The sequence below is a fragment of the Hemiscyllium ocellatum genome, chromosome 15 (assembly GCF_020745735.1).
Source record: "Hemiscyllium ocellatum isolate sHemOce1 chromosome 15, sHemOce1.pat.X.cur, whole genome shotgun sequence".
NCBI classification, from domain to species: Eukaryota; Metazoa; Chordata; class Chondrichthyes; order Orectolobiformes; family Hemiscylliidae; genus Hemiscyllium; species Hemiscyllium ocellatum.
Genome location: NC_083415.1, coordinates 38,430,696 through 38,445,753, shown reverse-complemented (window position 1 = coordinate 38,445,753; position 15,058 = coordinate 38,430,696). Strand labels below are relative to the sequence as shown.

Genomic DNA, 15,058 nt, shown 5'->3' with positions numbered 1-15,058 from the left:
GCATTTGAAACAAATAAAAACAAATGATAAGCCATAAAAAGTTTGTGAAAGGATTTATTCAGATCGAGTAGGGGAAGACTGCAACTGTCTACCCAAAAGATTTTGTTTAGGCGCTTTACAGAACACAGACAAAGCAAAAAATGTCTGAGCAGATTTGGTGTTTCTAAGAATCCTAAATTACATTGGAAATTCGTTGAGTCTACTGGGAATGTAGCACATTTTCAAGTACATTTCCAGAGCAGGTGTTACTCTGATCATTTGCAAATCAAGTGAGCTAAATTAGAACAGCCACAGAAATTACTCCTTGTGAGCTAGTGTTTGCTCCATTACAAGGACATGGAAAACCTTCACAAATCAAGATGAAAAAAAGAAAAGCAAAAACATTCAAGTATCATTCAAGTTTCAAGTAGCTACAGCAAAATGGTGGTTTCACAATGCTAACTAACCAAGCACCGTTCATACTAATGCCCCCAACACAAAACAAGTGGTCCCAGCTTGTTAGCACCCTAAAGATGGGGCAAAGGCATCTAATCTTTACTTTTAAGAATTTTATTCATAATTCTAAATCTTCAAGACACTGTGATCCTTTCCCCATGTGATTATTTAAACTGCAGATATTTTTGGACCAGCCTGTTTAGACATGCTATACATACCTCAGAGGCACATGGGACATAAACTCCAATCCTCTGGCTCAGAGTTAGGGACACAGCCACTACACTACAACAGCCTAGAACTTAACCTTACAGATGTCTTTTTTTTCTAAAAATCAAACCGACTCAGAAGTGTCATGACATACCTCTGGAGTAGGTGGGACTTGAACAAAAGCCTCTTGGCACAAAGATAGGGATATCATAATGGTGCCATACTTTTCTTCACATATTCAATTATTTAGGTCTGATTGATGCACATAATTTAAACTACCAAGCTGCTATACTACACAATCTAACAATATAGGTTTGTTGTAAACAACCAAGGAATGGAAGATGACGCAATGTACTTCATGAAAAGCATAAAATCATAAATAGATCCTTTGTCAACTGGAAATCAATTGTTTTTAAATTGCCCACATAACTATACAAAGGATGAGTTTTGATGAAATAATTCAAAGGTATATTCATAAAAGCTCATCTTCCTCTTATTCAGCAAATTAAACAGTTCAAAGTTAATAAGAATTTCACAAAGTACAGCACAGAATCCACTCAACAGGTTATTTGTACATGCTATTCTTCCTAGTTCGTTATCAAAGTGAAAAACAATTTGAAGAACAGTTAATGTACTTATCAATAGCAGTATTCCTGAAATTGCTGCATTTACTAAATAACATGATAAAACAATTTTGGCCACAGGGTCCAATATTTGTGTCTTTAGGTATGTACATAAATCATGCTGCTGGACTTACTATACCAAAACTTGAGAAAAATAATTTAGCAGCTTAAAACTCAATCAATCATACAAACTCTTGGGAAGGGGTATTGTTTAAATAATTTGAGCTGAATTATTCAATGCCAGTAGCAAACAAAAACACCTTTGTTACGTGGAAAAAAACATAATGGACAGACAAAAATAAAGAAAAGGAAGCGGAATTTCATTCATCGTTCACATTCATCCTTCACATTACAAGAAACGTATGCACATGACACATTAGCCATTTCCAAGGTCTCATGCTGCCAATGCCTCCCTTTTACAAAAAGCAAAAAGAAACCAGTTGTCATGCTCATGAAGGGAAGCAGCTCAGACTGAACGTAAACTCCCTAGACAACAAAAAAAGCTTTCATTTTACTGACCTCTATTCTCGACAGCAACCGTCTCCTCAGAGTCAGAGATCAATAGCACAGAAACAGACCCTTGGGTCCAACTTGTCCATGCCAATCAGATTTCCTAACCTAATTTAGTACTATTTGCCAGCACTTGGTCAATATCCCTCTAAACTTTCCTACTCATATACACATCCAGAAGCCTTTTAAATGCTGGAACTGCATCACCCTCCACGACTTCCTCTGGCAGCTCATTCCATTCATGTACCACCCTGTGTGTGAAAAAGTTACCCCTTAGGTTCCTTTTATATCTTGTCCCTCTCACCCTAAACCTCTGCCTTCTAGTTCTGGACAACCCCATCCCAAGGAAAAGATGGTCTATTCCTCCTATCCATGCCCCTCATGATGTTATAATCCTCTATAAGGTCACCCCTCAGCTCCAGGGAAAACAGCCCCAGCCTTTTCAGTGTCTCCCTATAGCTCAAATCCTCCAACCCTGCCACCATCGTTGTAAATCCTTTCTGAACCCTTTCAAGTTTCACAACATCCTTCTGATAGGAAGGAGACCAGAACTGCACGCAATATTCCAACAGGGACCTAACCAGTGTACTGTATAGCTGCAACATGACCTCCCAACTCCTGTACTCAATACTCTGACCAATAAAGGAAAGCATAACAAATGCCTTCTTCACTATCCTATCTACCTGCGATTCCACTTTCAAGAAGCCATGAACCTGCACTTTGTTCAGCAACACTCCCTTGGACCTTACCATTAAGTCCTGCTAAGATTTGTTTTCCCAAAATATAGCACCTCACATTCAACTAAATTAAACTCCATCTGCCACTCCTCAGCCCACTGGCCCATCAGATCAAGAACCTGTTGTAATGTGAGGTAACCTTCTTCGCTGTTCACTAGATCTCCAATTTTGGTGTCATCTGTAAACTCACTAACTATACCTCTTTATGCTCACACCCAAATCATATATACAAAATGACTAGTAGTGGACCAGTACCAACCCTTGTGGCATTCCACTGGTCACAGGCCTCCAGTCTGAAAAGCAACCCTCCACCACCCCTCTGTCTTCTACCTTTGAGTCAATTCTGTACCCAAATGACTAGTTCTTCCTGTATTCCAAGAGATCTAGCTTTGCTAACCAATCTCCATGGGGAACCTTGTTGAATGCCTTACTGAAGTCCATATAGATCACATCTACTGCTCTGCCCTCATCAATCCTCTTCGTTACTTCTTCAAAAAAAACTTAAATCAAGTTTGTGAGACATGATCTCCCAAGCACTAAGCCATGGAGCTTATGCTAAATCAGTCCTTGCCTTTCCAAATAGCACGTACATCCTGTCCCTCAGGATTCCCTCCAATAACTTGCCACCACTGATATCAGGCTCACCACTCTATAGTTTGCTGGCTTTTCCTTACTACCTTTGGTAAATACTGGTACCACATTAGCCAACCTCCAGTCTTCCTGCACCTCACCTGTGATGATCAATGATACAAATATTTCAACAAGGGGCCCAGCAATCACTTCCCACAGGGTTGTAGGGTACACCTGTCATTGTCCTGGGGATTTATCCACTTTTATGCATTTCAACACATGCAGCACCACCTCCTCTGTAATATAGACATTTTTCAAGATGTCACCATCTATTTCCCTACATTCTATATCTTCTGTGACCTTTTCCACAGTAAACACTGATGCAAAATACTCATTTAGTATCTCCCCCCACATTGGCTGCCTAACTGATCTTTGAAGGGCCATATTCTCTCCCAAGTTACCTTTTTTGCCCTTAAGGTATTATCAAAATCCTATGGATTCTCCTTAACCCTATTTTCCAAAAGCTCTCTCATGCCCCCTTTTTGCCCTCCTCATTTCCCTCTTACTCCTACTGTCTTTATACTCTATCTCTCTGGCTTATACCTGACATAGGATTCCTTCTTCTTTTAACCAAAACCTTAATTTCTCTCATCATCCAGCATTCTCTACACTGAACAGTCTTTCCTTTCACCCAAACAGGAATATACTGTCTCTGGAGACTCATCAGTGTTTCATTGTTCTTGCTTAATACCTTCAAAATTGGCCTTCGTCCAATTTAGAACTTCAACTTTTAGATCTCATCTATCCTTTCCCATCACTATTTTAAATCGAATGGAATTATGGTCACTGGGCCCAAAGTGCTCCCCCACTGACACCTCAGTCACCTGTTTTGCCTTATTTCCCAAGAGTCAAGTTTTGCATCTTCTCTAGTAGGTACATGCACATACTGAATCAGAAATGTTTCTTGTACACACTTAGCAAATTCCTCCCCCTCTAAGCCCTAAGACTATGGCAATCCCAGTCTATGTTTGGAAATTTAAAATCCCGTACCTAACCACCATGGTATTCTTACAGTTAACAGAAATCTCTTTACAAACTTGTTCCTCAATTCAACGCTGACTATTAGGGGTCTATAATACATTTCCAATAAAGGGGATCATCCCTTTCTTATTTCTCAGTTCCACTCAAGTAACCTCTCTGGAGGTATTCCCAGGAACATGGGCAGCTCAGTGATTAGCACTGCTGCCTCACAGCTCCAAAGACCAAGGGTCGACTCCACCCATGGGCGACCGTGTGTGGAGCTTGTGCATTCTCCCCGCATCTGTGTGGGTTTCCTCTGGATGCTCCAGCTTCTGCCCACAATCCAAAGAAGTGCACATTAGGTCAATTGGCCATGCAACATTACTCCGATCATTCAAGAACGTGTGTGTGTTAGGTGCATTAGTCAGGTAAATATAGGATTGGGCCAAAAGGCTTGTTTCCACACACTCTGGATTCGACACAAAGAATATCCTCCCAAGTACAACTGTAACGCTATCCCTTATCAAACAAGACACCCCCTGCTCTCTTGGCCCCCTTTCTACTTTTTCTATAGCATTTGTCTCCTGGAACATTAAGCTGCCAATTCTGTCTACCCCCGAGCCATGTTTCTGTAATTGCTATGATATCCCAGTCCCTAACCATGCCCCGAGTTCATCTGCCTTCCGTTAGGCCTCTTGCACTGAAGTAAATGCAGTTTGCTTTATCAGTCGTACCTTGTTCTCTGCTGTGTCCCTGCCTATCCGACTCAATCGTTTTCCCAACTGTACCAGTCTCAGGATGATCTCTTTCCTATCTCCCTGGGTACCCTACCCCCACCCCCCCACATCTGTCTGTGCCTCTGACTGGAGTGTCCTCTATCACAATTGATCGCTTGGAACCTGATGTACCCCTTGTTACATTAGGACCAGTTTCAATACCAGAAACTTGGTTGCTTGTGCTACATTACCTTGAGAGTCCATCAACCCCTACATTTTCCAAACCAACATACTTGTTTGAAATGGGGATAGCCACAGAATACACCTGTACTACCTGCCTACTTCTCCTGGAGTTAACCCATCTATTTGACTTTATCTGTTGCTTTTCTCCCTTCTTGTAACTGCCATCCATCACAACCCCTGGCTCTTGGAAATTCCTCATTGCCTCTAACTGTTGCTCCAATCAATCCATTCCATCTGATAGGATTCACAGCCAAAGACATTTCCTGTAGACATAATCCTCAGTAAACTCTCAAATTCCTGGTGCAGCAATTACTGCTTTGTATGCTTATGCATTATTTTGGAACTTCGGAGAAAAAAGTCAAAACCACGACACTTTTAGAAGGGATGACAAACAAAAGACAGTACATGGTCAGTGAAACAGGAAAAAAAATCTACAGTGCAAACTGGCAGCAGTGAAACTGCTCAGTTACTGTGTTTGCTAAATCCATGTATCGCTGGAAATCGGAGTAAGTCTAGCGAAATTCACAACTGATCTTGCAGGATTGTGTGGCAAAGCTCACAGCAAAAGGAACAGATATGCGCATAGTTTTGAACTGTAGCCTTGTAAATCTACAGTAGTGAGTAGAGCGTGTTCTTTCTTGATTATGTTTTAATGAGATCTGTCTCGATTAAATTTTCAAAATAAGGCATAAGTGTTAAGTTAGCTTGGAGTAGTGTGCTTTTTTAGAGCATTAAGACAGTGCTATTTTCTGGGTCTGTAGATTGTGAAGGAGCAAAAATGGCCTTTCGTAGAGTGATGTGCTCTCCTTCTCAGATGAAGGAGTTCAGGGAAACCATGTTACTGAGGATTATACTTTACGATAATTGTTAGGAGAAACAGGAAAGAAAATAAATTACACCCAAAACTATATACAGCCTATTCACTGGTCTGAAAGAAATTGTGAATAATTGTATTCACGAGCAGATTCTAAAGTGAAACTGCACAACACATTAACCTTGTTCATTACCCTTAAAGCTGAAATCCACAACTGACTTCAAGAATTTTAATCTTGTGGATAAAGGATAGAAGTTTAAAATTTCCAAAACTAGCATCACTCCAGCAACCTCATTTTGGAAAGCTGAAAGTGATAGTCAAGGTCATAAGAATCAGCACTGATGGAGTGGATGCTCCTCTGGAAGTTAGGGGTTTAAGCACATTCAGGAAGCAGAATAAAAAATTCTTCACTGTACAGACAAGATGAAATAGCTTGATGTACAACTGTAATTAAAGATGTTTCAATTGTTAGGAATACTTTAGTTTACTTATCCATTGTAAGTCATGAAATTCACAAATGTAAGTCTCAAAAGGGGAAGAGAGAGCAGGGCACCAGTCACCAGCAAGCAATCTCCACATATCTTCTACATGGACTATGCTCAGAGTAAGATATCATGATACTATTCATAAATAATGGTAAACAAATTGCAGTTCTATCTTCAAGTACTCACGCATTTGATGCTTGTACATCTTGCCAACTCTTGCTTAAGTTTTGTTTGAGCTCAGTGAACGGTGTCAATCCCAACTTTCTTTTGATATCAGAAGCATGTTTTTCTTTGGCAACTAGCACCTGTCGAAGTGTTGCTATTTCATCCTCAACCTAGAGAGAAAAAGCCCACGAGATTCAACTCTCAAATCATCAGGTACTTTTTCAGTGCACACATTTTTGTAAGCAGGCTTTCCTACTAAAAGGTAGTGAAGTCCATTTTTTTTTGTATAAACTTGAAACATACATATTCTCCACAAACTGACAAAGTGCTTATTACCAATCCTTATATTAGGTTGTACACAGATTCTGACCACAGATAAGGAAGCAACATTTTCAACAAATCCTCGCAATGAAGAGTATGTGCAGAGTGGTTTTGGAAATCACTCAAAGTAGTCCCACAGCTACAAAATGAACAGTGTACATTGAATATTTGTGAATTTCTGGTAAAATCAACGTTCACTGCAAAAATTAATTTTGAAGCATACTAATATCAGCTGTACAAATCATTCTAGAGATATTCAGTCAGCACAGGCCTTTCTCTAAATGGATTGGTTCAGAGGGAAGACTTTGACAGTTACAATCACAACCAGAGGTAAAAATATAAACAGTACTTTCAATGCAATACTAATTCACAACATTCTTCAAAATCCATTTCCTACAACAAACCCCCACACAAAAGCACACATCCTCTCTAATATCTACATCAAATTCCATTTAACTCCCCCTCTTAAAAACAGCAACGGACCAATTTTAAAGCCACCTATTGAGATGGATACATTAGTTGGAGGAGAAAAAAGTTACTTCCACGTAATAAAACAAAGTCTCTCAGATCTCCAAGAGCAGTGCGGCTCCCCACAGTGAGTTAATTAATGACACGGGGGGCCAAAACGGAAAGGGAAAAAAAAAGTACTGCTGCAGGTCCATCCTGTTACTAGCCGAGGGAACAGTTGCTGTGTCTATGTTCCTTCCTGTCTCCACCCTGAGAAAGTGATTCATACTTGAATAAAGTTGAGAAAGTACTAGCAACCAGGCATTTTCTCATTCAGTCGATCATTTATCACGTATGAAGCAGATTGAGTTTTAGATGATGGAGAATCAATTCAGATTGGCTGGTCTTCAGATCTCACCTGATGTGTGCACAAAATCAGTTCAGTAGGAATTCAGTATGGAGCAATCAAGCACAAAATCTGAATTGAATCGCTGTTGCCCTGGTCTCAAGCCTGCCCCAGCTTAAGAGGCGCACTATCAGCCTAATGCAGAACAGATCAGGTATAAAACCAGAAATTTACTGTATGTAATATCACCACATAGGTTGCTGTAATTGCCACTACATCTACTGCAGAAAAAAGCTAAAATTTTCAAATTAATAAAGCTTCAAAAGGTTAAAAATAAAAATAAAGCATAACTATGGGAACAAATGGAAGGTTGGGGGGGGGGGGGGGGGCAGGATTTAGAATTATCTTAAGGATTCCTTCATCATAGTTAGCAGTTTCAGCACCAGAAATCATCTTCCACTTCACATGAGGAATAAACTCTGGATTCACTAAAGAATAGTTGATTACTGCAATGGTAAGAAAACACAGTTATGCAATCATTCAACAGAGAAACAGACCCTTCAGTCCAACTGGTCCACACCGACAATGTTGCCAAAATAAACTAGTTCCATCTGCCTGCATTTGGTCCATAGCTCTCCAAACCTTGCATATTCATGAACTTATTCAAGTTGTCTTTGAAATGTTGCAACTGTACCTGATTTCACCACTTCCTCCAGTTCATTCCTTACACTAACCACTCAGTGTAATAACATGTTGCCCTTCACATCCTCTCACCTTAAAAATATGACCACAAATTTTCAACTGCCCAACTATAGGGAAAAGACCTTGGTTAATAAGCTTATCCATGTCCCCCTCAACCTCCTACATTCCACTGAAATAAAGTCCCAGCCTCTCCAGCATATTTTTGTAATCCAAACCTTCCATTCCCGATAATGTAATGTTAAAAGATTAAATTGGACACTTTCGCTGGACATGAATGTAATATTTAAAAAAAAAAGGTTTTAACTGCACTGACTGAACCTTCTGGAAGGGTGGGGACAACATTCATGCAGAAATACCGATGACTCCCACTTCAGTTGAACAGTCACTTGTTACTACTCTCCTACTATTATCAAATTAAACTACCATTCAGTCCCTTTCATGCAGAAATCCTTTCATCGCCATCCGCTGAATCTGGGACACATCACACCTAGACTGCATTGGGGAATCGCTGAGTCAGGAAATAGTTTACATAACGATTCCCCAGGATTGGGGCATTTACATTTCCATCGTCTCAGAGAATGACCTCATCCTACTATTGTACCTGGGGTAGGCAACATGTGAGTGTGAGGGAGTAGCTAGGAGATGTCTTGAATGACATGTGACTGAGAGGGAGTGACTAAAGTATCTATGAGTATTACCAACTGGCTCGGATAAAGACGTGCTTCCTGTTCGGGGCCTCTTCAAACTCGACTTAGCAGGCCTGCTAAGTCAATCATAAAGGTCACCTAGCTTGCACAAGCTTTAACAAACATTAACTGTTTGCAGAAGTTGACGTGTGTCAGTTGCATCTCATGTGAAAAACCTCAGGAAAAGAATCTAACATCACCCTGGTAAATCTTTTCTGAACCCTCTCAAATTTATGAATATCCTTTTTAAATAACATGGCAATCAGAATTAAGTAGGTTAAACACTGTTTAGATTAGATTAGATTAGATTAGATTACTTACAGTGTGGAAACAGGCCCTTCGGCCCAACAAGTCCACACCGACCCGCCGAAGCGCAACCCACCCATACCCCTACATATACCCCTTACCTAACACTACGGGCAATTTAACATGACCAATTCACCTGACCCACACATCTTTGGAATGTGGGAGGAAACCGGAGCACCCGGAGGAAACCCACGCAGACACAGGGAGAACGTGCAAACTCCACACAGTCAGTCGCCTGAGTCGGGAATTGAACCCAGGTCGCTGGCGCTGTGAGGCAGCAGTGCTAACCACTGTGCCACTGTGCCGCCCACACAATCATTCACTGTCTTCAATCATTTTTGAATTCTTTGAAGTTTGAAAATGTACTTCAATCTATTAAGTAGATTAAGCAATCTATGGTAATCAAGAATGTTCTTCCACAAGATGTTATTGCAAAGGTTATCCTGGTTACTAATCTATGGCACTGTTCTATAACTCATTTTCCAAATCCTCAGGCAGCTAGAATGACATGACTAGCAATTATTTAAATTATGACCAAGGAACTTGAACATATAGTCAATAATACCTTTTAATTTTTGGTTCCACACATTATACTTGGAAATTGGAAAAGTAATCAAACAGATAAGATCAGAGTTGTTGCTGATTAAAACAAGATTTTTGTGAATCCTGATGAATAATTTTTATTTTGACTGTCCAACTGAAGAACAGCCTATCAGAAACTAGAAACTGCACACAACACAACATTGAAATTGCATGCAGGTTTTGAATTCAAAAGAAAACATTTCTTTCTTGTGCACATGCCAATCTGAGAGAGTGCCATAAAAGAAAATCCGAAAAATGCATTCTTCCATGAATATCGGTAATATTTTTGCCATCATTGGGTTCTCTATATTTTAGAAACAGCCCAAGCAGCAATCGTGCACAAAGGCTAACAGATCAAAGGGTCACAGATCCAGCAATGTTTTTTAAAATGATTCAAACATACGTTGACATTTTGACTTTAACTATCATTAGGATGATATGGGAGGTGTTAATTGTGTGTTTCTGCCCTTCCATAATGAGGAAAAGCCATTAGGTGGGGTTGTACCACACCCAACTTAAACATAGCCAACTCGAACTTGCAAGCTGTCAAATACAAACAACCATCTTGCACAACCCAGTCAGCAAGAGGAAGTACTCAATTTTCTGGTAAATAGTTACGCTGATATTTGATTATCACCTAAAAATTCGATGCATAGCAAAAAAACCCATTTAGTAAATCAATAAAGGGCAATGAACAAAACAATGAAGGGATGATTCCATTGCAGAAAATCTCAAGTAAATATTTCTAAAGGCTTTTTGTGGTGTTCACATATTGAACTTGATTTTAGTTTACTCAAAACCAGAGAGAAAGTTACCTCAGGCACATTACTTTACCTCTCAGTTAAAATGGCAGTAAAATCCAATTAATTTATTGAAACACACAGAATTATTCATGTTCAGAAGCAGGCCATATGGCCCATCATGCCTGCACCAGCTCTATTATCTACTGCCAATATCCCTGTACAAAATTACTATTAAAAAAATCTAAATGCCGTCTCCACATTTCCAGGCAAGGAGCAACAAGGCACGACAAATGTCAAATTAATATTTTATACAGCATTACATCTTCACCCTTAGTTACCTGTTTAATAAACTGCTAGTCTAATGACAAAACATTTCCTTTACCCATTGGTCATATTAATCGAATTAAAAAACACACCCCAGGAAAAAAAAATTCTGAAAGAAAGTTACATTGTGACATGACATCTCCACTTAGACACTAGAATTGTGTTTATTTCATATTGTAAACTGTACCTTGGCAAGTTCACTCCTGAGCTCCTCTGTTTCAGCTTCAGATAGTACACCAACTCCATCCCCACTTGCAGGAGTATTTACAGGCACATCAGTCATGTTTCCAGGCAGACCTTTGTTGGGAGAGTTAAGGTTGATATCTGTCACAGGTAATCAAAAACAAACGAGTAAACAACTAGCAACAGGACTCGAGCTGTAATAATGAACCCAAGTACAATTGCTGCAAAAAGAAAAACTGGACAGCATTCCACAAAACTGAACCAAGTACAAAAACTTGTAGCAATTATTCTGCTCTTTAGACATTCGTACACAGGTGGCGACCAAGTAGAAAACTTACATTTGGGAGTGGAAGGGAAGAAGATGGCAGTATAAATGTTATTGAATTAATATTTTGCTAAAAGTGTGAAAAGAAACAGATCCACTGACAGAATAAAGTTCCAGAAAATTGTATACAAAAAGACTGAAGGCAAAAGTTAATTATCCATTAATGACAATCAAATAAGTTGGACCATTTTTTTTTTACACACACACAAAGCATAATACACAAAAATGAACTAGAATTGCAACAATGTACCACACACAAATAATGTGTCTATATAAATACAAGAGCTGCAAATGTGTTGCTGGTCAAAGCACAGCAGGCCAGGCAGCATCTCAGGAGTAGAGAATTCGACGTTTCGAGCATAAGCCCTTCATCAGGAATAAGATAGTGCAGTGGTAGTGCCTCTGCCTCTAGGCCAGAAGACCTGGGTTCAAGTCCCACTTGCTCAAGAGGTGTGTTATAACGTTGGAACAGGTTGATGAAACCGATCTAAATTCAAAGAGATAAATTTTCCTTCAAATGATTGAGAGTATAAAAGGGTCAAAATATGAATTGTAATCTTCCATGGTTCACAATTTTATAGACATCTCATTATACAATTTAAGCATCACACTTTACAGCTTTACTTTTTGTGGCTAAGCATCTAAATGAGTAAAGGTGCCACCCATACCACAACAAGCCAATCAGACAAACAGATCCAAGTCAGTTTCACAATTTCATGACTGAAACTTGTCACAACAAATCTGAATTAAGAATGGCAGTCAGTCAAGAAATTCTATTTCATATTGCAATATTATGACCCACGCTAGAAACAATGCATACTTGTATGAGAGGATGAAGCAATTAGGCAGCTTTGAAATCATACATGGTGGCTTTTTTTCCCCTAATTGTTTGCTAGCCTGAATGATTTAACACTGATAGGAGAGCAAGGCATAAATTGTAAAAAAAAAGTCAAATTAAAAAAAGATAAATTCCTGATATTCTACAAAATCTGATAACTTACATTCACTGATTTCAATTCGAAAGGCATTGTGTGTAATACTAGGAAACCAAGTCACATTGCCAGTTTGGGAATTTCCTTTTCACAGCTGAAGAAAATGTTGTATATATTATTCAGCGTTGTCACAGCTTTTCTACAAGATGCAATCTTTGCAGTTTGAATGTTACAACTGCCACCATACTAAACTGTGGCAAGATAATAGCGCTATTTTAAAGCCTTCAAGGCTTTTTTGTAACAATTGCATTTAACTTTCTCAAGGACGCTTTGAAAACTAAATTCAGTTGTCAGATTTTTTTTGATAACTCCTTTTCAATGCCTGTTGAAATGAGAGCTCAAGAAACAGTTGCCGCTTCAAGAATAGTGTTCAATCAATCCAGTCAGTTTTAATAAGTTAAAGACAGCATCCGAGCTTCTTGTTGTTTGATATTGATGCCTGCTTTACTGTGCTAGGAAGAAATCATCAAACATGGGCCCAACTGCACCATCTCAGGTACTCTAAATGAGCACAACTGCTAACTTAACTTCATAATGCACCTGACATGGGAACATTTACTTACTATCAGCAGGCTAGTTATGTTCCATGTGAAGCTTCACTAACTGGAATAAAGTCTCCAATACGAATAACTACAATTATTTCCCACTTCTAGTGCAAATGCACAAAAGGAACCAACTTTCAGAATTCCATTGTTAACAAAGAAGCAGATTCCTATTGATCTTGCATGGTCATAAGATGAGTCACTGCTTGTTCTGACTTGCTGACAACACAGACTTTTCAATGTGAGAGTACGTTTGCAGTTAGATTGGAATGAATTGATCATGAATCAATGCAGAGCAAATTCAATAGCAATAATACCTGTCTTACATTAATGGGTTCACAAACTTTAATATTTAATATACTTTGAAAATTCTGTATATTACAAAAAAATTAAATTACATATGCAGATGGAACTTCTTTTTCCACAAGCTGAACAGCATTATACAAGAGGGACAATGCCACAATTGCAAGACTCAACACATTGCAAAAACTACTCCATGCAAAGTATTGGTTTAGAACAGCTAAATTTTAGTATAGCATTAAATAGCAGCATCTCTAAGTTTATTTCCCTACAAGTTAAAATGTTATAATTAAAACAAGCATTCATTTTGTTTGTTTCAATTGGATAGGCTGACCAATCATACTAACCTCAATCATCTAAGTATTTCATCACATAGTTCAGGCAGTTAACTGATAAGTCACTCGATGGATTGTAACCAAATTTATCTACATTTATTTTCCTAAAAATGAAAGAATGCGCAAAAAGGTATTCCTAAATCGTGGGGTGTTCAAAGAAATGCTTGTAGATTGTTTGCCTGTGTAGTCACACAATTATCTGTTTTAAGAGCTTGATTTTGCTGCATTGCTATCAACAACGTTGTGAAGCCAAAGCCCTGTATCAAAACAAGATCACTAAAACGGATCATTGAACAAAGGCTCAACTTTTACAAGATTGGGTCTATGGCAGGAATAAGATGTTCCTGTCTGCCTATAAACAAAATCTCCATTTTACACAATGGACAAATAAAACACAGGACCACAGCAAGGAAAGATGAATTCAAACACGATCGAAACTGCGTCGGGGAACAAAACAAACTTAGATCTTCCAACAACCTGCACCTTGTTTTAGTTTCTCCACTAAACTTCGACAGAAGAGAGCTACTGAAGGTGGGCGGAGTAAGGTGGGAAAGAAATGGAGAGTTTACTGATCAGTTGCCGCTGCCAGCGAACACCTCCAGCCATCCCGAGTGCGATTAATGTGGCAGGTTGTTGTGAGTTGAGCCTTGGCCTAACCCTCCTCCTGTGTCTGATGCCTGAAACTATAATTTCCGGCTGGGGCAGCAGCCGAGAGTAAAGCGCGCGAGCGAAGAGCAAAATAATAGTGATAAATACATAAACAAACAGGCACTAGGGCCATCTGCGCGTCTGGACGGCGAGGGTTTTGTACCTTGGTTGGGGGCGTCCATGGAGAGAGGGAAGGTCGCGCTGCAGTTCCGGTGAAATGAGAAAGTCCGGAGGAAAGCAGCCAAACAGCCAGCCCGGCGCCCTCTGCACACGTCAGCCGTGCACACGTCAGCAGCCCGGGGCACGTGATATACCCCTCCCCCAGCACAGGGACAAGCTGCAAAGTCAACAGCAACGTCTCTCAGCTTGAACACCCAGGGAAGGCATCCCTCAGCCAGCCCCACCTCTCAACCTCGTCAGAGAAGGAAAACAAATTTCTCACCCCCGATTGCGCTTAAAGCTGCAAACGTGAAACACAAGCAGCAATAGTCAATATCTGTGTCATAAGGCAGGGTGAACCTTACAGGTTTGTTTTGTTTTCCCCCTCTTCTAATAATAAAACAACCAATTGCAAATATGAAACGCAAGCATAATTATACAATGACTTAGGAGAAGGTGTAAACCTTTCAGGTTTTTTTTGTCCCCCCACATAATACACCACCCAACTACAAATGCCAAACACAAACAAAAACATTTTATATTTGATGGGAGTGAGGCACAGCATAAACCATTCATTTCTCTCTTATTCCCT

At 39.5% G+C, this 15,058-nt stretch overlaps 1 protein-coding gene across 7 annotated transcripts in view; it reads right to left on the bottom strand.

The window, feature by feature from the left end:
• Positions 1–14,599, bottom strand: part of tpd52l2b (tpd52 like 2b) — a 52,135-nt gene extending 37,536 nt beyond the window's left edge. For 2 of the 7 annotated variants that reach the window (XM_060836391.1, XM_060836392.1), the window contains exons 1-3: positions 14,471–14,599; positions 11,170–11,306; positions 6,547–6,695 (exon numbers count right to left, since the gene is read on the bottom strand). In XM_060836391.1, the coding sequence (XP_060692374.1) occupies positions 6,547–6,695; positions 11,170–11,306; positions 14,471–14,489 (305 nt within the window). In that variant the 5' untranslated portion in view covers positions 14,490–14,599. Of the gene's footprint in view, positions 1–6,546; positions 6,696–11,169; positions 11,307–13,671; positions 13,694–14,142; positions 14,282–14,470 lie in introns of those variants that run through there. The other 5 variants (XM_060836387.1, XM_060836393.1, XM_060836388.1 and 2 more) reach the window with 4 other exon arrangements.
• Positions 14,600–15,058: the final 459 nt, after the last annotated feature.